Source organism: Colletotrichum siamense (assembly GCF_013390195.1).
Source record: "Colletotrichum siamense strain Cg363 chromosome Unknown KSG_Cg363_contig07, whole genome shotgun sequence".
NCBI classification, from domain to species: Eukaryota; Fungi; Ascomycota; class Sordariomycetes; order Glomerellales; family Glomerellaceae; genus Colletotrichum; species Colletotrichum siamense.
The window spans coordinates 3,599,852-3,623,932 of record NW_023501020.1 but is presented as its reverse complement, the minus strand read 5'-3'; the positions used below and the strand labels follow the sequence as shown (position 1 = coordinate 3,623,932).

The window sequence follows — 24,081 nt, the reverse complement described above, 5'->3', positions numbered from 1 at the left end:
TGCGCTAGTATGTGGACATGGAGAAAACAGGCATGGAGCCCAAGTGTATCGATCACGGGAGATGGTCCTCGCATCATCGGGACGGACCTATTTTAGGATAAGTGGAAGTCGGTCACTACAAGTCTACTTTCATCCGGCGACCAGCTTTACGGGTTCAATAGACGGAATTTGATAGATAAATAAGAAATATGACCGACGTATGCCCTCACCAATTAACAACAAGACGAAGATACAGCAATAAAAGGGACAACACAAACACGACCAAATCAGGAGAAAGACAAAACGGATAGAACAACATGGAAGAACCCCAGAATCGGTTGACCAAGCGTGGACGGTGCGACAAGTGTCAGTTCTACCGCCCGCCATCAACGTGATCTGCAACGTCCCTCCTCCAGGTGGCGCCTGTAATTGTCTTGCCGGGTGTACACCTCACCGCACACAGTACACTCCACACTCTCGTCCGGCACACCGAGACTGTCGGCTTCGTTTCGATGATGGACACGTATGTGTCGTTTCAAGTCCTTGTTGTCGGAGAAGGCCGTCTTGAACCTGGGCGATTCACCAGCGCCCTCTGGGCAGATTTGACATCTGTAAGGCAGTGTATGCTTCTTCTCATGTTTGCTTCAAGTCCACGTTAGAAAAATCACAATAGCTGTTTCAACGGGCTCAGTAGGTTTACTTCAGCTTGTGTCCTTGGTCAAATTTCTTCCCGCAACCCTCCACTGGACAAGCATACGGTCGCTTGGGGTCATGTTGCGAAACACCCCCGGTGTTGTCCTCATTCATTACTCGTTGAGCATGCATGTCTGCGTCTCTTTCGTCCCACGTAGGCCAAACCTGTGATTGTCCTTGGTTATGATGGGAACTGGTCCCATGCAACGATCCACCCCCGGAATCCTACTGTTCCAGCGGTGCGGTTTCGGCGTAGTAGGAAGAGTTGTCGTACTGGTAGTTCGCAGTGGTTGAGTATCCGAAGGAATCACCATAATCGTAATAATGCTCGTAGTTATAGTCGGATTCTTGTTGTCCTTGCCCACCCCCTGGATCATCCGAACTAGCGTAATTGTATTGCTGGTAGGATGACGACCCCTGATGCATGTTGTATGTTGGGCGGGCTAGTCGGAGGTGAGATGCAGGTCGCCGGCACGGCCAGTTTGGATAGGGTCAAGGTATCTTGTGCGTGTGTCCAAGGTCAACTACACATTATAAGATGGTAGTCGACGTCTTTTTCTCACCTCTTGGCTACTTCGGCGTGGCCTCCTGACTACTTTCCAACCTTCAAGTGGATATCAAGGGTCAACTTCGATGAAGAACGGTTCTTCAGCGTCGGCCTCCAGCATTAGCTACGTGGACTCCCTGTCATACCCTCCCACATACGGGAATGGTCTCAATGCTGCTGTAGTTATGTGTCACTTACGTCGACTTCATGAAGGATTCGTGGGATAATTGAGGCCGACCACGAAGGTAGGCGATGCTAGTTGTTGTAGGTGTGCAATAGTACGTGAAGATTCTGATGAAGAAAGGTGTGAGAAGTATGTTCTGATGTCTTGGTGGAAAATTGCCCGTTTTATAATGATCATTGACTCAATGCTGCTGTTTCCGATTGATTTCTTTTCTTACTTCGATTCCGTTCTGCGCGGTTCTTGGAGGCCGACGAAGCTAGTATTCATCAGGCCAATAACACCAATCAAACCGATGAATCGATCACCTAGCAGGTCAGGTATGCTTGGAAGTTGAGGCCGTGACTAGACCTGACCAACATAACTCACTTCGGGAGTGGATCCGAGAGAAGCCTGCCAGGTTCTGACCGTCGGTGAAATGTACCCAACTGATAGGAGCACGCATCTGAAAGAAGCCTGCGTCCAAGCCTGACATGGCCGAAATAGCAGCCATCTCATGCGATACGCCTTGAAATGAGGCTTGGGTATGTGCCATTGAATCACGCCTTGTCGGCCTCCGACTGAAGACCACGATACTGGTCGGTACCGTGCAGATGCCTCATCACGACCCTGGATGAAGGCTCAGCACGGTGGTTCGCCCGTTGTTACCTGCAAGAACCTCCAACACCAAACCCACCATGCCCGGAGCTCCAGCCAATTGCTTCTCGATGCAGGTCACCCTAAATCGTAGGGTGTGGCTCCTGGCCTCCTGCTTGTGAAGGGGCGTAGCTGCATGCCCAATGGCCCAATTTGCGACCGGCACGACGGCTCATTGGCCTGCGCAGTGAACCGACCTGAGCACTTGACCCGACCAACAACACGCTTTGGCGGAGTGCGCAATCGCGAGAAACAAGCAGTCCTTGTCGAAGACACGGATTCCCAATTCATTATTGCGGCCTTGCGAGCGACCTAAGTAACAATTAGAAATACGATCAAATAGGAGAGGTCATGGAGCAGACCCCCAACACCTCGTCAATCTCCTGGAATTTCCTCCACCATTTTTTCAGATTCATCACCCAAGCCCCATCACTTCTTTCTTGTAGGCCCCAGAAGTGAGCTCCAGTCCGATCTTGCAATGGCCAAACCTCGAGTAAAGTCCACAAGCCCTGGCAAGGAGGATAGGCAACCAAGTATGATCATAACCCATAAGTAAACCATTTGGAAACACAGCTCACTTTAACACTCAATAAGCAGTCATGACCTACGTTGATGGTCTTGGTACAATCAGCACCAAACTTCGCAACCGCCTCAGGCGATTCTACGACGCGCTTGTTCTCCTTTCCAGTCTAATCGAAGCCTGCAAGGTTAATGGCCAGAAGCGAGCTAATAGCGAAGGATATGAACCGAGTGATAACCCAAACGTTGTCCTCGAGTGCTTCATAAACAAGTTGGCGCAGGTTTGCGATAATGTGCCATTTGGAGACACAGTTACTGCCTTGGCAATCACCATTCGCAATTACGACGGCTTGCTTTACACTTTTGCCTCCAACAGGCAGACTGTGGGAGACCCCAATCAGGCCACAAACTTTGTCCGCCGACTGCTCAATGATATGGGCACCGCGACCTTAAATCAAGTCAAAGACGATCCTCACAGCCCATTGTTTCAAAGAGCGCTTCAACAGATTCTGGAGTTCCATGACAAACGAATTCTGGCGTATCGCGATAAGCTGATGAAATCTGTAGTGGCCTGTATCGCCGACTGCGATGCCAATGACTCTCCTGAAAGTAAGCATTCACCCTCAACCTCGCTGGACACCTGATCTCATGTGTCTTGTGGTACGCTAGGTCCCTCGCTTGGAAATGCTTTACGCGATTTGAAGGACACCCTAACTGCTCATAAAGGTCGAGACGGTGATAATTGCTCCGGTAGGGCCACTGTCACATTTTGTGCATCTGAAAGGTACTAATCTCTCTTTTCCGAAGTGACAGAGAATGGCAATCTTGTCCACGCTGCGGCCACTCTACGGGCTTCACCCGTGTATGATGACATTATTGAGAGAACCAGGGCAGGTAGAATGAATGAGTCTGAAAGATGGTGTGACCTCTCCCACTTTGTCGGGCGTCTCGCTTCATACTTAGGCATGGTCCGCGCCATCATCATCGCTCGCAGACGTATTCCAGAGCTATTCGAGAATTTCAACATCGTTTTCCTGCCGTCTAGCAATCCTTTGCCGAATCCAATCACATGTCTTCAACCTTCGACAATGACAGCTGCAAAGCGCCGAAGCCTCCGAACAGCCAAGGCGATTATCAGTCGCATGGTTTCCGAATCCGCAGAAATATCTAAGTACCAGGGGTACGCTGAGGAGCTCCAGCGCTGTGGCCTGGATGAGTTGATATCCAAGGAATGCACAAAAGAATCTTTTCACCCCATTGTTCATTGCGAGATTCTCGTTCTTGATTGGCTGTGTGGACAATACCCCACTGGAACTGCTTCTATCCCCTTTTTCCGGGACTTTCGATATATCGGCTGTAGCAAGCCAACGTGCCGTCTCTGCGAATACTACTTTGCTGCTCACAGAAGCGGCATACAAGTTCGCCGGGGACACAAGAACGTCTACCTGAACTGGGTTGTTCCCAACGTCACGGATGAAAGCCCGGAATGGGCCAAGGAGAAGGATAGTCTCATTGACAAAGTATTGGGAGGTGTCCGGCGGGATGCGCTCTCGGCTCTGGAGGAGAAGGTCACTGACCACAAGAGATGGGACTCAGACACCTTTTCATATCAGCAGACGTTCCAGTCTCTGGCTAGCACATCTGTTCGTGGCACCGACCTGGCTTCTGTGATGAGTCTCTTATCAATTGCTGAAGGAGGACCATCGTGCCGCCCTCAGAGATCAGTGATTGTCGATGATGATTCATGGAGCGTTGCAGGTCACGCGGACCAAGAGGCCGAGGACTCTGATGATGATGATGGTGGGGCTCTGCTTTTCTCCGGTAGACGCAGGTGATGTTTAAACTCAATTTGTTGATATGGGCACAATATGCGAAGCAACCTTCACCCAATTTTACTCCTGTCCACCCGGCTGCTTCTTGTGTGCTACAGCGAGTATTTCTCCTGGCTTCATATAGTCTATATTCATATCGTTGTCGCCGTTGTCGCTTTTCTCGTTCGTTTTCTTTCAAGTGATATCGCCTATCTCTGTCCCTAATAGTCTCGTCCTCAGTAGGCATAAGTCGGTACACAGAACATACGCCGTACAGACAGAAAACTTACGTAAACTTTCTTGAACACCCGGATTCCCTTTTATTCGCCTTCAATCTTTTTGACGGATGCTCCATACAAATGGAGCACGGCAATATTGCAGCTGCATCACGATGACGAGGGCATCCCCCGCGAATCAGAGCCTTCCCCGCAGCAGCTGATCGCCGATCTCCCGGTGACAGGTAGCCCTCACAGGGGCCTTGTTCGGGGGTTTTCAGGGGCAGTTCGTCCCGCTAGAGCAGATGAATACCACCATGCGGGGTAGCTACCCCAACAGGGTACGGAGCTCCCTCTCTCACTGATGCGTCATCGACGTCACTAGTCCGGAGCTTTCCCTCCAGCCCAGTCGATTTGCAGCTCATAGTGCAGCTGAAGTAGGCAGCCCAGCAGCTGGCCCCCTGTCCTTCAGCTGCTTCCGCTCGTCATTTTGACTTCAATTGCGTCTCCAAGACACGTGGGACAAGCCCAGATCTGCCTTGTTTTGCCTGCCGCTAACAATCCCGTGGGTAGCCAGCCACCAGGGGTAGATTGCAAGCTCGTCGCCTGGTCCATCCCTCAAAATCAGCTCTCTCCCTGCTTCTTCTGGCCCTCTCACACAGCTACGAACTTTCCGGTACTCTCTTCAGAATTAATTCCAAGCCTCTCGGCGTCCGAAAGCTGTCTTGTAACTAAACACCTACCAGTCTGCCAGTCATTTGCCTACCGCCAAGATGATGCCCGCAAGACCCCTCGCTCGCACGACACTCCCTAGAGCTACTCGTGCTCTTCGAGCTCCCCGTCAACAGCTTCGCTTCCAATCGACCACTACCTCGTCATCAGCGAGCGCAAGCGGAGGCAGCTCACACTTTGGAGCTGGCGTCGCCGGAGGACTCGCAGGCGCCGGTCTCTTCTACGCAATCTACTCATTCACCCCCGCCGGACGCACCGCATCCAAGGTCAACAAGGCCGCCAAGGAGGCAGAGAAGAAGTACCAGGTTGCCGCGAAGAAGCTGCAGGAGAACACGCCCTCGCCCGACCAAGCCATCGACTCCATCAAGGAGTTCGCCTACTCCTACGTCGGCTGGATCCCCGGCGGTCGCTCCTACGTCGACTCCGCGTTTGACGACTTTGAGACCGTCCGCAAGAACCACAAGGAGGAGGCCGACGAGATCATCAACGATGCCTACAAGCAGTTCCAGGAGGTCGCCAAGGCCGGTCTGAGTCTGGAGGCCGTTCACAAGGCGTACGAGGTTCTCGCCGACTTGTCCAAGAAGATTGCAAACCTGTCTGGCGATGCCATCTCCGACATCGTCGACAACCACCCCCAGCTGAAGGAGAAGCTGGGCGGCAACATTGACCAGCTCAAGCAGCTGGGCGACCAATACGGCCCTGAGGCGAAGAAGCAGGTCGACGAGACGTGGAAGCAGATCAAGGACGTCCTTGCGGGTGGCCTTACCGCTAGCAACTTCGAGAAAGCCCGCAAATTGATTGAGGACAAGATTCAGCAGGTCAAGAAGCTCGGAGACGAGGCTTGGAAGAAGGCACTCGAGGAGGCGAAGCCCTACCTCGACAAGAACCCCAAGGTCAAAGAGCTTCTGGAGAAGAACGCGGATGCATTGAAGCAGGGCAATGCGAAGGAGGTATTCGAGAAGGCCAAGTCTGCTGTCGACTCTGGCGACCTTGGTGGCTTGGAGAAGTATGTTGGCGACGCTGTGGATAAGGCCAAGTCTAAGGGCTCACAATTGGGCGGAAGCTTCGGTGGCCTGGATCAGTACTTCAAGATGATTCCTGACGGCGACCAGATTATTCCCAAATTGAAGCAATTGAGGGAGGTCGCGGACAAGCATAAGGAGGAGGGAGAGAAGTTGTTCAAGGAGACTCTGGAAGAGGTCAAGAAGGTCCTCGAGGCGAAGGGAAAGAAGGCGGAGGAGATCGCCAATAAGGCCAAGGAGGAGGCCAAGTGAGAGGCTGCATGATGCATCAGCCGTCTAGCCTTCGATCACTCTTGTAAAATAACCCTAAGCGTAGTGTAATTTTACCAAAAGAACTTCCATTTGTTAACCTGTCTCGCTTCACTCTAGAACACCTTGAACCCACCTGGGACGTTCTTTTGAAACAGGCCTTCAGGATCATACTTCTTGCTGACAGCCTGCAGCCTCGCTTTCACCTCTGGTCCGTAACTTCCGATCGGATCTTGCGTGATGTCTGCGTAATTGAGATATTGGAAAGGGATTAGAAGTCCGCGCTGTTGCAGCATGTCCTTGTGGGCGTCAATGATGCTCTGCATCCCTGCTTGCACCACATCATCGTCTTCCCGGTTCGTGTAAGCTGCTGTCAAAACCGACATCACCTCGTCCTTTGCCTCTGGTGTCAGCCCGAGCGAGTTGGTCCCGTTGGTCACTGGGTGGGGTTGGATGAGAAGGACGAGCTGAAGCCCCTCTATGTGTGCCAAAAGCTTGGTTCTTTCCTCCCAGGTTCTGAACATCTCCGAGTAAACGCTGAAGTCGCCGTTCTTGAAGGAGTAAACGATATCGATTGCGCTGCCCGAGTAAGCTCAAGCCACGCAACGTGGTGATCAATGTCAAGCTTACCGCGTGGTATTAGGCGGAAGAAGGCCGTTCGCCTCCGAAGTCATGGAACTAGCATTCCCAATCCGCAACGAACTCCCAACCTGCGGCTGAATCGCCGTGAGCGGCTGATACACTGGCGGATTCTCGACGGGCTTGACATAATACAGCGCATCGCCGACTGCGTAGTTGCCCTGGTCGAAGAGCAAGGACATGCCCATATCAGCGGCATCGTCAAAGTTCTCCGCACTCATGAAGTTACTGAACGCCTGTGCATGCGCCTCCAGGACCTCGTTCGTGTACTCAAAGGCCACGGTGCCGCCCCACATATCGCCCATCGGGAAGGTTGGGACGTCGATGCGGGTGACGATGCCGAAGTTGTTGGAGCCGCCTTTCAGCGCGAGCCAGAGGTCCGCGTGGGAGGACGCCGTGGCTTCAACGATGGCGCCGCTGGCGAGGACGATTTGGTAGGTGTGGATATTGTCGCAGACCCAGCCGTGGCGGCGGGCGAGGTAGTGGATGCCTCCTGGGAACGAAGCTTAGCACCGGTTCATCTGTCGTAAGAATCATAATAGTGGTTAGCTTACCACCTGTAGCAAGACCTCCGACACCAATGCCGGTTACTCTCCCGCCCATGACGGTCAGATTGTGAGGGACGAGTTGTGGGTAGCTCCAGATACCACCGACCCCTAACGACGCTACAGTTTTGTCCTCGTTCAATACGAGAGAGTTCAGCTTGCGCAGGTCAACGGTGATGCCTTGGTCGATGTTGGCTGAGCCGGGCCAGATCATGTGCCCCCCGCTCCGGAGGGCGAATTGAGGGGGTGCCCGGGAACATAATGCGTCTTTCCTAGTGATGAGCTTGATGAACTGAGAGACTTCGTGGGCGGTCTCGGGTTGGAAGATGCATCCCGGCCGGATGTCGCGTTCCTGGCCGGAGTAGTATGACGATATCGATTCGTTGTAGGATGGCGTCTCTGGGTATGCTACGCGGTTGGGTATGAGGGATTCGAGGAGCTGGCAGGAGGCATTTGCATCTTGTAATGCAGAGGTAAAAGCTGTCAGGATAATCAGCAAGATGAGGTAAGTTATGGCAGGATGACTTTGAGGCATGGTGATTATTCTTAAGACATGAGATAACACCCATCAAGTCTGGTTTTGGTGACAGGGGAGCTGATTGTAATATCTTTCTTGCTTCCGCACAAGGATGACGAGGCGTCGGTGCAACTGCGGCCATTCTTGCGCAACAGCACCGAGATTTCGGGGTAATGCACGATGTTCACGCGGGGTTGACAAGGAAGCTTAGTCTTGGGCATTTAAGGCGGAGGAGATCTTTGCTTGTATGGGAAGGTAAGCCTTGGGGGATAGGGTTACACGACATGGAAGGATCGAGGCGACTCTGCACGACGTCTCACTGAAGGAATCCAATTACGAACCCGCTTAATTTTGAAGGTAAGCGGCTGGCAACGGCGTCTTGGTTGATCGATTGAGATTCCGACGTCTAAGCCAACCTGGCTCTGAAGGTCAGGAATGGCCATGATCTTTCCTTCGACAGCTCCATTGAGGTTAAGCAAAGTACATAGGTAACTGTTGATGGCTGAAGCTTGCTGCTTCTCTGCCCGCTTATGAGTTCCTTTTCCTCCTACTGTGTCTCTTTGACTCGTTTGATCCAAAAACACCTTCGAGGTTTCAAGTGCAATGGATTTGAGGTCATGGGTAGATACTTATGGTATGACTATGAACGCTCTTTCGCTCCGCTACACCTAGCTAACTCATGCGGCGAATAGCCTCCACGATGAGGTTCGCAAGCTCCTTGGTACGAGACAACTGCGCCATATGCCCTGCATCGAGTCGATAAATCTTTGCCTCCGCACCAGCCGCGACCGTCTCCTGCATCTGCATGGGAATGATCTGGTCTCGTTCGCAAATGATGTAGTCCACAGGCACGTCATGCCACCCGGCGTACTCGATCTTCGTGCCCCATCCATGCGCCGGATGATGCACAAACTCGTCGATCCACGGCTTGGCAGCCTCGGCGGACATGTCGTTGAAGAACGCCATATCATCAACAGGGCCCTGGGTTCCCTTCTCTTCCTTTTCAGGAGTCAGCCACTGCCACCAGAGAACAAGGTAGCTCATCTCACATCGATCTTCATAAACGGCAACGGCCGATGCTCAAATCCAACTGGCAGAAAGGCGGCCGTGATCCCGACGATTTGTCGAATTCCACCCCTCTTTGCTTCGTCTTCGTAGGCTGACTGGGTCAGGCCCTTCATGGCGCCAGCTCCGATGAAGCCGCCAGCAGAATGCAGGACCAGAATCACGCCATCACTTCCGCATCTGTCCACGAACGGTTCGAGCTCGGTTCGGATACCCTGCGTGTCATCGGCAATGGTGAGCCCGCGAGGCTCCCGTTTTGAAGACGTGCCACCGCTGATGATGGTGCCCACATGGATTGAGGGGTACCCGGCTTTCTTGAGTTCGTCGACAAGCGGCCCGAAGGTGGCGATGCTTTCATATAGGCCCGGCACGATGAAGATTCCTGGCGCCATGGTGATCGTTGGGATGGGGGACGATGAGTGATGGTATCAAATATCGACCGCAGAGAAGTCGACGTTCGAAAACATAGATTTTATGTGTGACGATCATGCGCTCAATGGTTCTAGTGCTGACTTAAGGGACGACCAGGCAACTGCCACTAGGAGAGGTGGCGTCGAGAGACGCGTTCTGGAGTAGCCTCTTTGAGAAATTGTCTTGCAGCTGCTGCCACATTCTCCATAGAATCCAAGACACTGTCTCACTAGCTTACATGCGATGAGCCACTCGGCTGAGGCAATATCTTATTTCTTGTCACCTTCCCATCAACCTCTCAACGGCAATTATCACGAGTAAGTAATCGTACCGGTCGTTGTCTCGAAATGTTCGCGATGCACAATTGGCAGAATGCATTGATACGGCTGTAAGAGGCTCAGCTGCTCTAACAACAGATTTCGTGGTGTACCCTTTGAGTCGGCGTTGGTGTCCTGGCCAACCTGCTGCGACGACCTAGATCAAAAATTCTCAGACGCTTCGAACAGTAAAGTAATCACAGAATTACTTCGTCAAAATGGAGCCGAATAACGATACCTAAAGTTGTAATGCCAGACTATCCTCTACAAACCGGCACGGAAGTTCCCCTGTTTGTAGTTCGTCGCCCCCGTCTTGACCGCCAGACGTCTCTCTAAATCGCCCAGGCAGTGATGGATGCTTTCGTTGATATCGAACTCCCATATGTCCTTTGCCTTTGTCCGCACCTCATTTTCTATAGCTTTGAAGTCTTTTCCAGCCTCGGTCTGGCCCTCGTATAGCTCCCCAATCCGCCGGCTTCCCTCCACAAGTCGATGTCCTCTATCCCGACGACATTGATCATATGCTGCAAACGCTGCCGAGATGTCATCCCGACCTTCAACTCGGTCATCAGCCAACAAAGACGCCAGAGTAGCAGCATCCTCGATGCACAGTCCGGCTCCAGCGCCCTGATGAGGTGTGCTCGCGTGGGCAGCATCGCCGATGAGACAGATGCGCCCTCTGGAAAAGGTCGGAACGGGGTGGTCCCCGAGGTCGAATAATCCCCACTAGCTCTTGTCAGCTTTGGTGTCTTGAATATTTCTAAAAGATCATGGAATATGGACTGCACTCACCCTGTCAACGGATTTCATTCTCTTCACTAATTGTCGCAGCCTGGGGGATAGGCCCTCGGAATCGGCGTAACAGCCTTCCTCCCCGACTGGCAGAACAAAATTCGTGCTACTGGGCCAGTCTCCATCGCTTGTGCAATGCATCACTATATTCAGGATGGTACCGTTTGCTACCGGGTAGGTAACTATATGCCGCTTATTGGCAGACTGGGCGATTCGGTTAGGAAGATCACGTCATAGGAAGATCTAGGATCACTTACCCACAGGTTCGAACCCATTGCCCGTTCTTTTCCAATTACTTCCAGAGCCTCGTCCATTGGGATCAAGCCACGATAGCAGTGCTTGTGCGTGAATCCGCACGTCGCAGACGGATGGTCGCTCCCCACGACGATTTCGCGGGTACGAGACTTGATTCCGTCGCATCCGACAATGGCGTCTGCTTCGGCAGTAGAACCATCCTGGAACACCATTCTCAGTTTTCCTGAAGGACCGTATGGCTCTTCAACACGGTCTAGCTGCTTGTTGAACTTGGCCACGTCTTTTGGAAGGTGTTGAATCATTCCGTCCAAGAAATGAGCCCTGTGACAGCCCCTGATGCCGGCTTCTGCGTCTCCAAGGGTGAAGATGGGCTCATCGTCTTTCTTCTCATCTGAGCCGTCAAAGAAGGTCCAAAGAATGTCTGGTTGGGCGACCCTGTCAAAAACCTGGTATATGACTGGGTCGCAAGCCTTCATGGCTCTGGTGGCATTCGGGGTGATGCCCAATCCTGCACCAATTTCGCCGAAGGCATGCGCTTTTTCGTATATGGTGCAAGGGACGTTGCGCTTGACGAGCGAAATGGCCAGAGCTACTCCGGCTATTCCGCCGCCGATAATGGCGATTTCGAAGTCTTTCTTGATGGGCGCCATGTTGGTCTGGTAGTGTGAAGGAACAGGACGTCTACTCGAGTACCGTACAATGAAGTGAGGGGAAATTCATTGTTGTCATCTTGTTGGGTATTTATTTTGTCTGATGATAAGGTTCTGCCGGATGTGACATTAAGCGTAATAAGTCCTCGGTACATGAGGTTGAGTTTCCGTAACGCAACTCGTGTACCTCTACCACGCGAAAGACGAGCTTGCCACTCCAACAACAATCATTTGCGTTATTGATCATGCTTCATAGTATCCAAAGCCGTAATTAGAAGTTTGGCTTAGTCCTCTCACTGCCAGTATGCAGGCTTTCGGACGTCAAAATGCGACTCGCCCATCTCGCGTCGCGAATAGTCCGAGCAAATCATCTTTAGCATGTACACTCAATGCCAATCACAATGCAGTGCGTTTTTACCAGGATAAGAGCTTTTGTTAGCTTTATCATCTACGCGTCAAAGCTCTTGCGTCGGACTCAATCTCCGTCTTCAGCCGGTGACGTAGGAACTTTGAATCAACATGAGATGAAGTACATGCCCACATACCCCGCGTCGGGCCCCGAACACTGGGAAGCGTTCGCGTTTTCGCGGGAATTCCGGCACGAGTGTGCGACTGCCAAAGTGAGGAACTTCATTTGACGGGCTGTTACGGTTGAGAATTCAAAATACTATGCGTGGTTCAAAAGCTCAGCTACGTGTACCAATCATTCAGGATTTCTGGCCGTCGATAAACGCGTGTACATTACAACTTCCAAGATTTTGAAGATGACTCTTTGTACCAGCTACCGCAAGTTACCCCTCTCAGAGCGTAAACAAATTTGTGTCCCTTCCCTCTGCCTTCAGCTTCTTGTTCGCTCTAGTCAGCATGACCTTCATGATAGCGCAAGTAACGATACTCAGCGCCGACGAGGCCATCATCAGCAGGTTTGCCATGACATATCTCGGACTATCTGTCGACGGAAAGAAGTAGGGGCTCCAGATGTTGCCAAGCTGACTGAGCAGGTTGATAATCGCTGTCGCACACGCCCTCTTCTCAGGTGTCTGGTTCAGGGTGGAGCTAGCCCAGCTGAACACCATTGCGTTACTCGAGAAGCAACCGCAGATGTATAGGAAAGCAGCAACGTAGCGAGCGGCGTTGTTGATGGTCGATACTGAAATGATGAAGCCGATGCATGCGACCCCCTGAGGTACTGAGATATGGAAGCCCCGCTCCTTACGACGATCGGAAGAGAATGCCGTTAGGAAGGCAACGACCGTCGCGAGAAGATAGGGCGGCGCGGTCAAGATCAGGGTCAGCGTGTTGTTGCCGAGCTTGAAGCCCTTCACAATCGTGGGGAAGAAGTTGTTGAATCCGTAGGCGCTGTGATTGGCAGTGAGCATGACCACCTGCGACATGAATGTTAATCTCAAGTTTCCTTCCATAGAGAGCACAGATAGGCAACAACTTACGAAGACCCATGTTCGAGCATCCTTGACAGCGAGCTTGAGTCCATTCCAAACGCTGGAATCTGCTTCCGGCAACGAGACTCTGTCCCTTCGGATACGCTCAACCGCAACCTTTTGCTCCTTGTCGGTGAGCAACCACTTCGCAACGCCCGACTTCTGGCCCGGGAAATCCGGGAGCAGCATAGCCCCGAGGATGGCCGCGGCGAAACTGCCTGCACCCTCAATGATGAAGAGCCACTGCCATCCGGCGATACCGCGAGCTCCCTCAAGACCTGAGAGGACGCCGGCTGCAATGAGTCCTGAGAATGCCGTCGCAAGGAGAACGCCAGAGTATAGAATAGCGGTGCGGAATGCAAGCTCCTTTCGAGGATACCAACAACTCAGAAGGTACATGGCACCCTGGCCGAACATCAGCGGTAGTCAAAAAGGAAGCATGTGCCAGGACCAACCGGAAAGAAAGGAGCCTCCGCAATTCCCAAGAAGAATCGAATAACGAGAAGGTGTGTATAGTTCTCTGCTCCTGCTGTAGCAGCGGAAACAACAGACCAGAGAGCTGTCCATGCGGGAATGTAGAGAGACGGTCGGGTGCGGGTGAGGAGCATGTTACTTTGCCATTGTTAGCATTGATGATGGTAGAGAGTTTGCAGAGAAGGCTGCCTGCCTTGGTAGCTGCATAAGCATGTAACCAATATTCAAGATGGATACAGCAACGTTGAACTGGTTGCCAGTAAGCCCAAGATCCTTCTCAAAGGTGCTCAGTCGCGCTTGACTAAGACAAAGTGACGATCAGCATAACAACCCTTGAGGATAACAACTCCTGACTGTTTACTTACGCAATGTTGTTCCTGTCGAGATAGTTGAAGAGATAGAGAATCCAAACAACCGGTACCAATGTGAAGTCAAGCTTCCTCGTAAGACTCTTCTCGACGGCGGCATACTCTTCCTCGGACATCCCCAGATCATCGCCATTGACGTCTTTCTCAGACACGAAGTCCTTTTCGCCACCGGGAAGCGTGCTGTCGATGTGGTCTGAGGTGGCCTGCATGGCTTCTTGCTTTGTCTCGGCTTCGCGGGCGGCCATCTTGCTCGCCTGTTGGATTTTCGACAAAAGGTGTGCTGAGAAGCTCTCGAACCTTGCATCTTCGGACTTGGAGATATAAGAATCGACGGCTCGACTATTTGAACCACCAAAGACTTGAGGTTCGGCAGTAAAGTCTCTGAAGTCGATGAAGAGAAAGTCTCCAGGCCCGGGGAAAACAACTTTGGAAACCAACCGTCGTCTGTCTTCTTTTAAACTTCATGTCAGAAAGACACGCCAGTCACCCTTGACTTGATGTCTTTTGTTGCCCAGACTTGGGCCTAGCCCAGGACGACCTTGCAGAAGCCAAACAACAGGATGTTCACCCCAACTTCCTACCCCGCATACCCCGAAACGACCCCAGATTCTGGCGTGTCCCACAGACACCCAGCTCTCTGGCTGTGGAATATGGCACCTGTAAGCTTATTGCGTTCGTCTCCTCTTCCCCAGACCCGCAATCGAAAGATGAATTAGCCGTCATGTTCTTGGATGACGGAGCAGTCCTGCTGTACCGGAGAAGCGCGATGGACTGCTCCGTCTTTTCGGGCCAGTCCAGCCACTCAAAATCACCATCCAGACCCGTTAGACTGAAGCCAAGGCCAAGATTCCAGTGTTCACGGAGCTACCCGCGAGTCAGCGGAGAAGACCGTGACCAGGAGTAGTCCGTGAATAGGAGGAGGGGTTTTTCCGTGAGGCTACTCTAGGAAATGTGAGGCACTCATGATGTCGGGAGCCACGCGCACGTGGTTACGACGACCGACCCAATTGTGTTCACCGGTGATCCGGCTGCTTCCAGACACCAATAGTAATGACCACAAGTTCCCTACCCCGTCATATGGTCTGCTTGCTCCGGAACTATGGGGCACGAGACGGAAGATTGCCGGGGCTGACTGGGCGTGGATTGATTACGATTCCGAAAGTCCTGATTTGCAGATATCGCCAGCCCATTGACGAGAGATTTCCACTCTGGCAGATTTTGTTGACTTGAGATGACCAATGAAGAGACTCCAGAAAAGGTCAGTAAAGGAAGTAGACCAGAAGCTTGATGTGCTGCATAGTAGGTAGGATATAGAACACAAAAGAGAACATGACCAGAACGCAGCGTGGGGAGAGGAACACACATCGATCGAGGATTCAGAATGTGTCTGATGCAAAAGCGCTTATGTTGATTCTCTACCAAAATATGCAGTTGATGTATCATGCCCAAAACGCCGCCTTTAGATGATGTTTACAAAAGCTGTACCACTACAGCATCATGCGCTCTGTCCAAGGGCAACTCGCTTGATGTAGTTTAGTGCACTGCCAGCCCGTAGCCACTCGATCTGATTCAGCTCATACGAGTGATTCAGCCTTGCCTTCCACCTCGACCCTTCCTTCGTGACAACCTCCATCGTGACCTGTTTCCCGGGTTGCAACTCCCCCTCCTCAACATCTAATAGAGTGATCTTATCACCATCCCTGACCTTGTCGTAGTCGGCAGGGTCCGCGAAAGTCAGAGGGAGCATTCCTTGCTTCTTCAGATTCGTCTCGTGAATTCTGGCAAAGCCCCTTGTGATCACGGCAACGCCACCCAGGAACCGGGGCTCTAGCGCAGCGTGCTCGCGGGAGCTACCCTCGCCGTAGTTGTTGTCGCCAATAATGCACCACCTGATACCCGCCTTCTTCAGGCTCCGCGCTGCTTGGGGTACGGGCTTGATCTTGTCGCCATCGACGGGGTCCTTGGCCTTGCCAATCATCTGGAGGGTGCTTGCATCTGGTAGGAAGTCGTTTGTGGCGCCGAGGAGGAGGTTGTTGCTGATGTTCTCGAGGTGGCCGCGGTAGTTGTACCAAGGACCTGCTGGGGAGATGTGGTCTGTTGTACACTTGCCACGGACCTTGATGAGAACAGTCAGGTTACTCGCGTTTCCTGGCTGCCACGGCTCAAACGGTGTTAGAAGTTGTAGTCGGTCACTCTTAGGATCGATGTTGACAGTCAGGGCCGAGGTGTCGGACATCACTGGCGGTTGGAATCGATCGGCACCAGGGGAGAAGGCGACGGGAAGCTCTTCCGCTTTTGGAGGTGTGAATCGGAACGGCATTGTCGCTCCGGGGACAGAGATGGCGTCGGTGATGGGGTTGAAGGTCAAGTTGCCTGCGAAAGCGAGAGCTGTCGCCAGTTCTGGGGATGTGACAAAAGAGTGGGTTGCAGGGTTGCTATCGTGTCGGCCAGTGAAATTTCTGTTGAAGCTGGAGATGACGGAGTTCTTTTCAGCCCCCTTGACATCGACATCTTTCCTGTCCCATTGACCGACACAAGGCCCACAAGAGTTGCTCAAGACAGTAGCACCAGCTTGTCGTAGCGTCTCAAGAATACCCTCCTCTTCAGCTGTCGCTCGGATCTGTTCGCTCCCTGGGCTGACCAAGAATGGTGTCTTTGGACGATCCAGCCCAGCCTTCTTCGCCTGTATCACAAGGTCGCGGACCTTTTCGAGATCCTCGTACGAGCTGTTGGTGCAGCTCCCCACGAGGCTGCAGCTCAGATTCGTAGGCCAAGAGCTTTCGCTAACATGGTCTTTGAACTGGGAGAGGGGGTGGGCGAGGTCGGGAGTGAAAGGGCCGTTGATGTGGGGTTCGAGGGTCGATAGGTCGATTTCGATGATGTCGTCGTAGTGTCGGTCGCTGCCTTCGTCGGCAATAAGAAGCTCTTGTTTGAAGGAGTCGGCGTACTTGGCGATGCCCATCCGTTTTGTCGCCGAAAGATATCGTGACATGGCTTCCGAGTATGGGAATATGCAGGACGTCGACCCGATTTCTGCGGACATGTTGCAGACTGTAGCCATCGCAGTCGCTCCGAGGGTTTCGGTGCCGGGGCCAAAGAACTCGATGATCTTGCCTTTACCCCCAGAAACCGTGAGGATACCCGCAAGCTTGCAGATGATGTCTTTCGAGGAGCTCCATCCCTGGAGCTTGCCCGTCAGACGCACGCCGACCACCTTTGGACACGCGAGTTCCCAAGGCATGCCGGACATTGCATCAACCGCATCGGCGCCGCCAACGCCAATTCCCAGCATACCCATGCCACCCGCGTTCGGTGTGTGAGAATCCGTACCAATCATCAGACCACCAGGGAAAGCGTAGTTCTCAAAGATGGTTGTGTGAATGATACCGGCGCCCGGTTTCCAATATCCTATCCCGTATTTCTTCGTCGCGGAACTCAGGAAGGCATACACCTCCCGGTGGTCGCTGGCAGCTCTTGACAAATCCTCCTTGTCTCCCTTTTCGGCCACGATCAAGTGGTCGCTGTGAACCGAAGTTGGGACTCTGACTCGCGGCAGACCAGCGCTTATGAATTGGAGCAACGCCATGGTCGCCGTCGCGTCATGACAGGCAACTCGATCCGGTCGCAGACGCAGTATCGTTTTGCCTCTCTTTATCTCGTCGAGGACCCATCCTTCTTCGCCGGGTATCAAGTGGCTGTAAAGAACCTTTTCAGACAGTGTCAGGGGTCGTTTGTTGGATTTTTGGACGTCGCGGAGGGCTTGTAGCCGAAGGGCGTAGTCTAGAGTGTTGTACTAGAAACAAGTCAGAAAATCTTCCAATCGTTTGAAGCATTCAAGAACAACTTACCGGCTCTAGAGGACTCAAAGCTACTTGCCCTGATGGAGTTGCGAAATGTCTTGTCCGCGCAGCACGAGACCCCTGTCGGAGTGACGAGCATGCTTTCGACCGGGCCTCCCTCAACAGCGTGAACGACATGATTGCAACATCTGCACCAGCAAATCAACCCGCCAAGAGCGGGGGAATACTGCCATCTTTTTCACTTGTGATCTGGTGCGCAAAGATGTTCAAATCTTCATGTTTCGCGACGCCAATTCTCGAAGAGCTACGATTTGCTGGACAGCTCCGTCTTCAAGGCCATTTTGGGCAAAGACGGAGTAGTCCAGGTCTTGTGCAGGGATCTGCTAGCGGGCTACTCCGTCCACCACCAAAAACAATAGTCTAGCCGGAGTAGTCCGCTTCCACGCTCTAGAGCCACAGCAACTGAGACTGCTGATTCCACTAAAATAGGATTCTCCTGGATGGCTGGAACACTTCGGCAAAATGCTGACGGAGAACGGCATAATCAGTAGCTTGGGTTGGGAAAGTTGCCCATCTCATACGGGTCGCCGATGCCGGCTAATGGAAAGCTCCAGCTGAATTCTGACTTGTCGAAGTCGGCCAGGAAAGTCTCGATTTCCGGAACGTAATCGTTGGATCCTCCATGGAAGGGTGGCTCGGGGTAGACGCCTTGCCAGTGCACTGCGTCTTGAGAGTGCGCCATGGCCACAGCGGACGAGCCCGGCATCTGGTGCCAAGCAGCGTCGGTTCCGTTGAGCGGGATGTGGGCGAGATCTGCCTGCTGGGCCGTTGCGTCATAGACGGAATGCCCTCCGTCAGCGTGGTCTAGGGCGTTTTGGCCATCCTCGAGCCGGTCTGCACCAAGTGGCATGTACAGCCGAGGGTTCTTTGAGGGCATATTTCCGGTGTAGAGCTTTCGGATAGTGAGGTCAACAATTGCGCCGAAACTTCGTTGTCCCTTTTTTACGGATGGCCACCACTCGCCGCCGACTGTGAGCAGGCTTGAGCATGTGCGAAGGCTCTTCGATAAGTCCGCCGTTGAAGCGTTTTGACGAACCGTAGAACACGTCCAGAACGAGTATATGAGGGTAGCTCCAGCGGCGAAAATGTTTTGTACTGTGCGCCATCCGTGATGTAACCCTTGCATGTCGTGCAGTGCCTGATACTCGTGAAGTATTGATGCGGCGTTGTTGAAGCAGACCTGCAGTGACTCTGGAGAGGGATTGCGGATCGCCTGCGAAGGTTGGAATAGCATGACCATAGTTGTGTGGTACTTGACCTTCAATTTGATCTGCCACATCCGGCGTTGTCTGCTGTCGATTCCCGGGAAATCAAACGTCTCGCTAGAAACCCGATCCCACCAGTCCACGAGCTCTTCTTTTATTCTTGCTTGTTGAGCTGGCGGATTTTGCGGTAGAGGAAACCATGCAGAGTCGCATGGAAGATGGTATAATTGCAATTTGACGTCGGAGACCATGCGGTCTAGCTCAAATTGGTATCTTGCGAACCGCAAAACGGCCGCAGAGAAAGACAATGGGATTGTGCCGCTCGTTGAACCGGGGTGTGTGGGAGGAGACTCGGGCAACTTAATGTCGAACGTTTCATCGCGGAAGCCGAGTGGTCGCCCTTGTATGGAAGATACAGATCTAGATTGTGTTAGGAACAGATGTTAAGGTTGCAAAGACTTTCTTAGGGTACTCACCTATCGAGGGAGTATATCGTAAAGAATGTTAGACGCCTGATCTGTTGATTCTCGAAGTCTGCAGGCTCAATTGTGTTTAGCGGCTCTCTATGTATGCCTAGCTCGACACAATGAGCAAGAGCAATATGGATCAAAGTCCATAGATTGACCTCCGCTGGTGTAAGCATGCTGTGTACGATGAGAACAACCAACGCTTGGATCGAAGATAGAGAGATTTGCGAAAAGCAATCCTTGGAGAAATGGAGAGCCGCGCGGTAGAATCTTTCTGGCGGGAATTCGTATACTCGTCCCCTAACCTTGACAATGGCCGCAACGTTGAAGACCATGAAGAGTATGAAGGCCACAACTGGCATAGGGACGGAATGAACGCCCTGGTCGCTCGGTAATCTCTGTCTGCCATTCCATCGGAACGCTTGCATCGTAGAAGGCCAGCCGTGTGGGAAGGGGTCATCGTCTAGTGAACAGCTAAACGTCGAGTACAGGGCATCGAGCGCGCTCAAAAGAGAAGTCGGTTCTAGAACTGGATAATCGGGATGCATCCAACGGACATAGGTGTGTACGAGCTTGATCGCATCTTCTTTCCTTGGTAGTTCCTGTTTGTTTCAGATTAGTATTTGAATCCCGTTGTATAAAATTCAGCAGAAGCTATTAGACTAACCTGGCGCAAGAAAATGTGTAGAGAGCGATTGTATTGTTTTGAGATATCCGTCGGTACTGAAGTGTCGTACCACTCCGATGAAGGCCCCTGAGCTTGCACATCTTCCAACAATGCCGCCGGAGTTGAGCCAGCACTCGAAGGAGAAGCCCCAATGAGGTTCGTGAACAAGACGCCGGAACTCGAGCCCAGATAGTGTTTTTGGCTTGAGTCGGAGTTGAGGGACAACATTCCCAGGTTCATGGCAACTGAGTGTGCGCGGTCCGGGAACTGCTCGTCGTGGTCGTATGACCCCGCGGCCTCCGCGGGACGCTTGAGAGACTGCCGTTGGGACCCCAGACTTGCGGTCCGGCCCGTTGGCTGACTGCCCGCCCGGCCGGACCTAGGCGACGGCGTTGAGACGTTGTCGTCTTCAAGGTCCCCACCACCGCCGACGGCCGCCGAGCCCTTCGGGTCCGGGAACGCATCGATCTGCGGGCCGGTAGATAGGTCAACATCGGGGAGTCGCGATTTGATGATGTCTTCGAGCCATTGAATCCTTGCTCGGGCAGCACTTGCGAAGCTATCGTCCGGATCGGGCCGTCAGCGCGGAACATAATATTTTTGACTTGCAGCACACAACAAGGGGTCTAGCTCGTGAAACCGAGCCGGTGGGATGGTGCTCGTATAGCTTTGCGAACACGCGGGTATCGACTTACTTGCGAGGGACCAGCAAACCCGAGTTCTGACTGTCGACATCGAGGCAAGTTTCGCCGGCTTTTGCGCAGTTTGTGCAGGCAGGGACTTCTCCGTCGCACTGGTAAGTAGTGAGTATCCAGACACGTAAAAGTCATTGGGCCGGAGTAACGCGGTCCCAGCAGACTAGACGGCACGCCAGGGGGACGGAAGCTGAGCCGATGTGAGAGAGGAGAAAAAAGGTCTCACCTTGATCCGTCTCGTGCGACAGCGTCGACACGCCAGACGCACTTTCTTTGGCGGATTCATCCGCGATGACATATCCCGTGAGGTTTGGTGAGCGTTGCGATTATTTTTTGTCCTCTGTTGTTTGTGTGATCGATACAGAGTTGTTGGGGGCATGGCCAGCAGATCAAGGTGAGCAACGAGAAAATGAATCGGCGCCGGTGGCACCCCCGAAAGTCAACCGCTGAAGTCCCTGTTCGGTAGAGACCCAGAAAGGCGGACTGGAACAAGGTAGGGAACGGGGCTTGTCACATCTTGTTCTAGACGGAATGTGGCTTGATTCTGGCGAGGGGGGGTACAGCTACGACGGGTGAGCGGCAGGGCGAGACGGACGCACTGGTCGAGGCAAGGTAAAAGTGAAAAAGTAAGCAATGTGGGCAGGTAAAATGGGAATTTGTTTCCGCAAAGACGGAAATAATTAGGGGCCTGGTTAAAGTGGACAGGGGTTTCGGGTGAACTGGAGCGATGGCAAAGGCTATTCTTCTCCTCATTCTGTCTACCTAGAGGTATGTACCAGGGTTGCCAGCAGCGTCGGTACAGATCTAGCGACGACGGATGTCGTGGCAGGCAATCCGCTGACTCTTAGGCATCCTACGGGATGTAGCCATGCACACACTAAAGCGTACGCGAGTAGAGACCGTCTGGTCTTTTTCCAGTACGGATCCCCAAACCTTTTGTTAGGCCAGTGCCCACTGTCCGCAATATATTTCGGTCTCAGTAGGCGAGAAAGCAACGCTAGGCACCCCAAACGAGTCTTTCCACCTCGGCAGTTTGTGGAGATCTGCCGTATAAACACCAATGGTAGCGTCAAATCCGGTCTCCATAGTTTGACACCGGGGACTTTCCTGAGTCTATTCTCCTGAAGCCAGTCACGATGCAGCTTACGGCTGCAGACTATCCATTACATATCACTGACAGTTCCCTTCGGCCTCGGTATCGTATTCTTATTGTAGTTTGGCAGGCAATTCGACCCGATATGTACCCACGTTCCCGTTGAGACTAACGAGATCAGATGCATCTTGGGTTGAGTGCGGAGCTCCGTATCCCTGCTTCTAGGGCTGGTGTTTGAGCATTGATAGTTCTCTGATGGCGTACGAGTAGCTTTTCGACGTAGGCAAGCTATCGCTCTTCACAACTTCGCTTCTAACCTTCTCCCTCCATCCTTGCTGCCCTGTTGCATCAACCTGACAACGTTTTCGTAGATAGTGAAGCTCAATGCACCAGATATCTACTGCATGTCAGTAGGTGCACGTGGTAAGTGGCTGTCAGCGACGCCTTGGTGCCCTGTTGCCGGTCGCAAAGACAGGACCAAAGCGGCATCAATTTCATCAAGAATGAACTCACACTTAGTCGCACCAGCCGAGGTGTTGTGCCTTTCCACAGCCCTGATACGCCGGAATCTTGAATAATAGCGGATGCGCATTGCCACGTTCCACGGTGGACATTAGCGCCTTCAAGAGCTTGCATTTTGGTCTTGACGACGTCAAAAGGCATCGTAGCGTAGACCGTTACGATACCCGCTATAGCGCCTGCAAACACTAGAGCTAACATTTTGTGAAGAATTCTTTTGTGAATTTTTATATAACTAAGGATACATAAGAGGTCCCCCTTACTCTAACCACCTCCTATATATCTAGTAAACTACTTTTATTAACTACTACTACGCTATAGCGATTATATATATATCCTTAAGTTCTTTTAATAAAGCGCTATATTTTAATAATATAAAACGCTTAATTTAATTAATATTATATAGTTTATTTATTTTAAAGTTTATTTTAATATATTTAAAATATGTCTATACTTTAGCTTAATAATATATTATTTTATTAAAATATATTAGTAAAAAGTAGTAGTATATTTAATATACTATTAAGCTTTATACTAAAAAACTAAGTTATATATATAAAAATCTATATACTTTATTTTAGTTTTTTTAAATAATTATAAAGAAACTATTATGATTTTTAAAATAGTAATAAATAATATTAATATAGTATAATAATAATATCTTAATATTAAAGGAGTAATAAGTTATAGTAGTATAAAGAGGGAGATACTTACCCTTTATAATTAAAGTGATTTACGCTCTCTTTATATACCCCTATAAGTAGTTATAGAGGTTTCTCTCCTAAGCTATCCTAGCTTTTAATTATTTCCTTATAAGAGTTATATAGTAGTTAATATTATAACCTATTATATAAAGATAACAGTTAACTAGACTACTTAGGTGTTAAGTAGCTAGGACAAAACATTTATACTATAGAATTATAAGAATAATAGGAACTTACTTAGTATAGAAGAACTATAGTATAAGTTATATAATAATAAAATAAAGAAATAGTTAGTAGAGTATAAAATAAAATATTTAGTAATTAGTTAGTATTACTAACTAATTATAATTACTTTATATATTTAAGTAATTACTTCTAAATAAATAAAGAATATTATCTAAGATTTATATATAGTATAACCTAAGTTTAGTTTAAAGTTAAACTTTTATAGTTCTTTAGTAATTAACTTAGTATTTATTTTTAAGATATTCTTAGTTTACTTTTATTATAAAATACTTATTAAATTTAAGATTAATTATTTTAATCTCTAAAAACTTAATTTATTATAGCTTATAACCTTTAACTTAAATTATAACCTAATATACTAATAAAATATATTAATCCTTAGCTTCTATTAGTAGACCTTATTATTAAATAGCTAACTATAATACTTTAATTACTCCTATTTAGTAAGTTAACTATTAATTCTTATTAATAGTAATAAATAATAATATCCTTTTATATTTCTATTAAGTTACTTACTCTTAGATTTTTATTTATTTTTAGAGAGTAAGTTATTTAAAACTTAGTTTAAG

The 24,081-nt window shown here is 50.7% G+C and overlaps 9 protein-coding genes across 9 annotated transcripts; 2 read left to right on the top strand and 7 right to left on the bottom strand.

Moving 5' to 3' along the window:
- Window positions 1-365: 365 nt before the first annotated feature.
- Window positions 366-804, bottom strand: egr1 (Early growth response protein 1; the record flags this gene model as incomplete). The annotated part of the gene is made up of 2 exons (XM_036643139.1): window positions 366-621; window positions 680-804. 2 exons carry the CDS (start codon window positions 802-804, stop codon window positions 366-368), a joined length of 381 nt encoding a protein of 126 aa, XP_036491426.1.
- A 1,831-nt stretch (window positions 805-2,635) lies between these two features.
- On the top strand, window positions 2,636-4,390 carry CGCS363_v011289 (uncharacterized protein; the record flags this gene model as incomplete). The annotated part of the gene is made up of 2 exons (XM_036643138.1): window positions 2,636-3,164; window positions 3,369-4,390. The coding sequence occupies 2 exons, from the start codon at window positions 2,636-2,638 to the stop codon at window positions 4,388-4,390; spliced, it is 1,551 nt and encodes a 516-aa protein (XP_036492013.1).
- A 964-nt stretch (window positions 4,391-5,354) lies between these two features.
- Window positions 5,355-6,587, top strand: CGCS363_v011288 (uncharacterized protein; the record flags this gene model as incomplete). The annotated part of the gene is made up of 1 exon (XM_036643137.1): window positions 5,355-6,587. The coding sequence occupies one exon, from the start codon at window positions 5,355-5,357 to the stop codon at window positions 6,585-6,587; it is 1,233 nt and encodes a 410-aa protein (XP_036492012.1).
- A 113-nt stretch (window positions 6,588-6,700) lies between these two features.
- sol5-0 (Bifunctional solanapyrone synthase) lies at window positions 6,701-8,303 on the bottom strand (the record flags this gene model as incomplete). Its single annotated transcript, XM_036643136.1, has 3 exons — window positions 6,701-7,163; window positions 7,215-7,716; window positions 7,778-8,303. 3 exons carry the CDS (start codon window positions 8,301-8,303, stop codon window positions 6,701-6,703), a joined length of 1,491 nt encoding a protein of 496 aa, XP_036491488.1.
- A 654-nt stretch (window positions 8,304-8,957) lies between these two features.
- On the bottom strand, window positions 8,958-9,742 carry CGCS363_v011286 (uncharacterized protein; the record flags this gene model as incomplete). The annotated part of the gene is made up of 2 exons (XM_036643135.1): window positions 8,958-9,284; window positions 9,335-9,742. 2 exons carry the CDS (start codon window positions 9,740-9,742, stop codon window positions 8,958-8,960), a joined length of 735 nt encoding a protein of 244 aa, XP_036492007.1.
- A 600-nt stretch (window positions 9,743-10,342) lies between these two features.
- Window positions 10,343-11,775, bottom strand: sorC (FAD-dependent monooxygenase sorC; the record flags this gene model as incomplete). The annotated part of the gene is made up of 3 exons (XM_036643134.1): window positions 10,343-10,804; window positions 10,871-11,074; window positions 11,128-11,775. 3 exons carry the CDS (start codon window positions 11,773-11,775, stop codon window positions 10,343-10,345), a joined length of 1,314 nt encoding a protein of 437 aa, XP_036492009.1.
- An 800-nt stretch (window positions 11,776-12,575) lies between these two features.
- Window positions 12,576-14,301, bottom strand: CGCS363_v011284 (putative transporter; the record flags this gene model as incomplete). The annotated part of the gene is made up of 4 exons (XM_036643133.1): window positions 12,576-13,160; window positions 13,224-13,619; window positions 13,926-13,989; window positions 14,054-14,301. 4 exons carry the CDS (start codon window positions 14,299-14,301, stop codon window positions 12,576-12,578), a joined length of 1,293 nt encoding a protein of 430 aa, XP_036492008.1.
- A 1,250-nt stretch (window positions 14,302-15,551) lies between these two features.
- CGCS363_v011283 (Aconitate hydratase) lies at window positions 15,552-18,033 on the bottom strand (the record flags this gene model as incomplete). The annotated part of the gene is made up of 2 exons (XM_036643132.1): window positions 15,552-17,849; window positions 17,905-18,033. 2 exons carry the CDS (start codon window positions 18,031-18,033, stop codon window positions 15,552-15,554), a joined length of 2,427 nt encoding a protein of 808 aa, XP_036491494.1.
- A 367-nt stretch (window positions 18,034-18,400) lies between these two features.
- uaY-3 (Positive regulator of purine utilization) lies at window positions 18,401-22,763 on the bottom strand (the record flags this gene model as incomplete). Its single annotated transcript, XM_036643131.1, has 5 exons — window positions 18,401-19,541; window positions 19,598-20,190; window positions 20,256-20,814; window positions 20,951-21,048; window positions 22,557-22,763. The coding sequence occupies 5 exons, from the start codon at window positions 22,761-22,763 to the stop codon at window positions 18,401-18,403; spliced, it is 2,598 nt and encodes an 865-aa protein (XP_036492010.1).
- Between the last annotated feature and the right edge of the window lie 1,318 nt (window positions 22,764-24,081).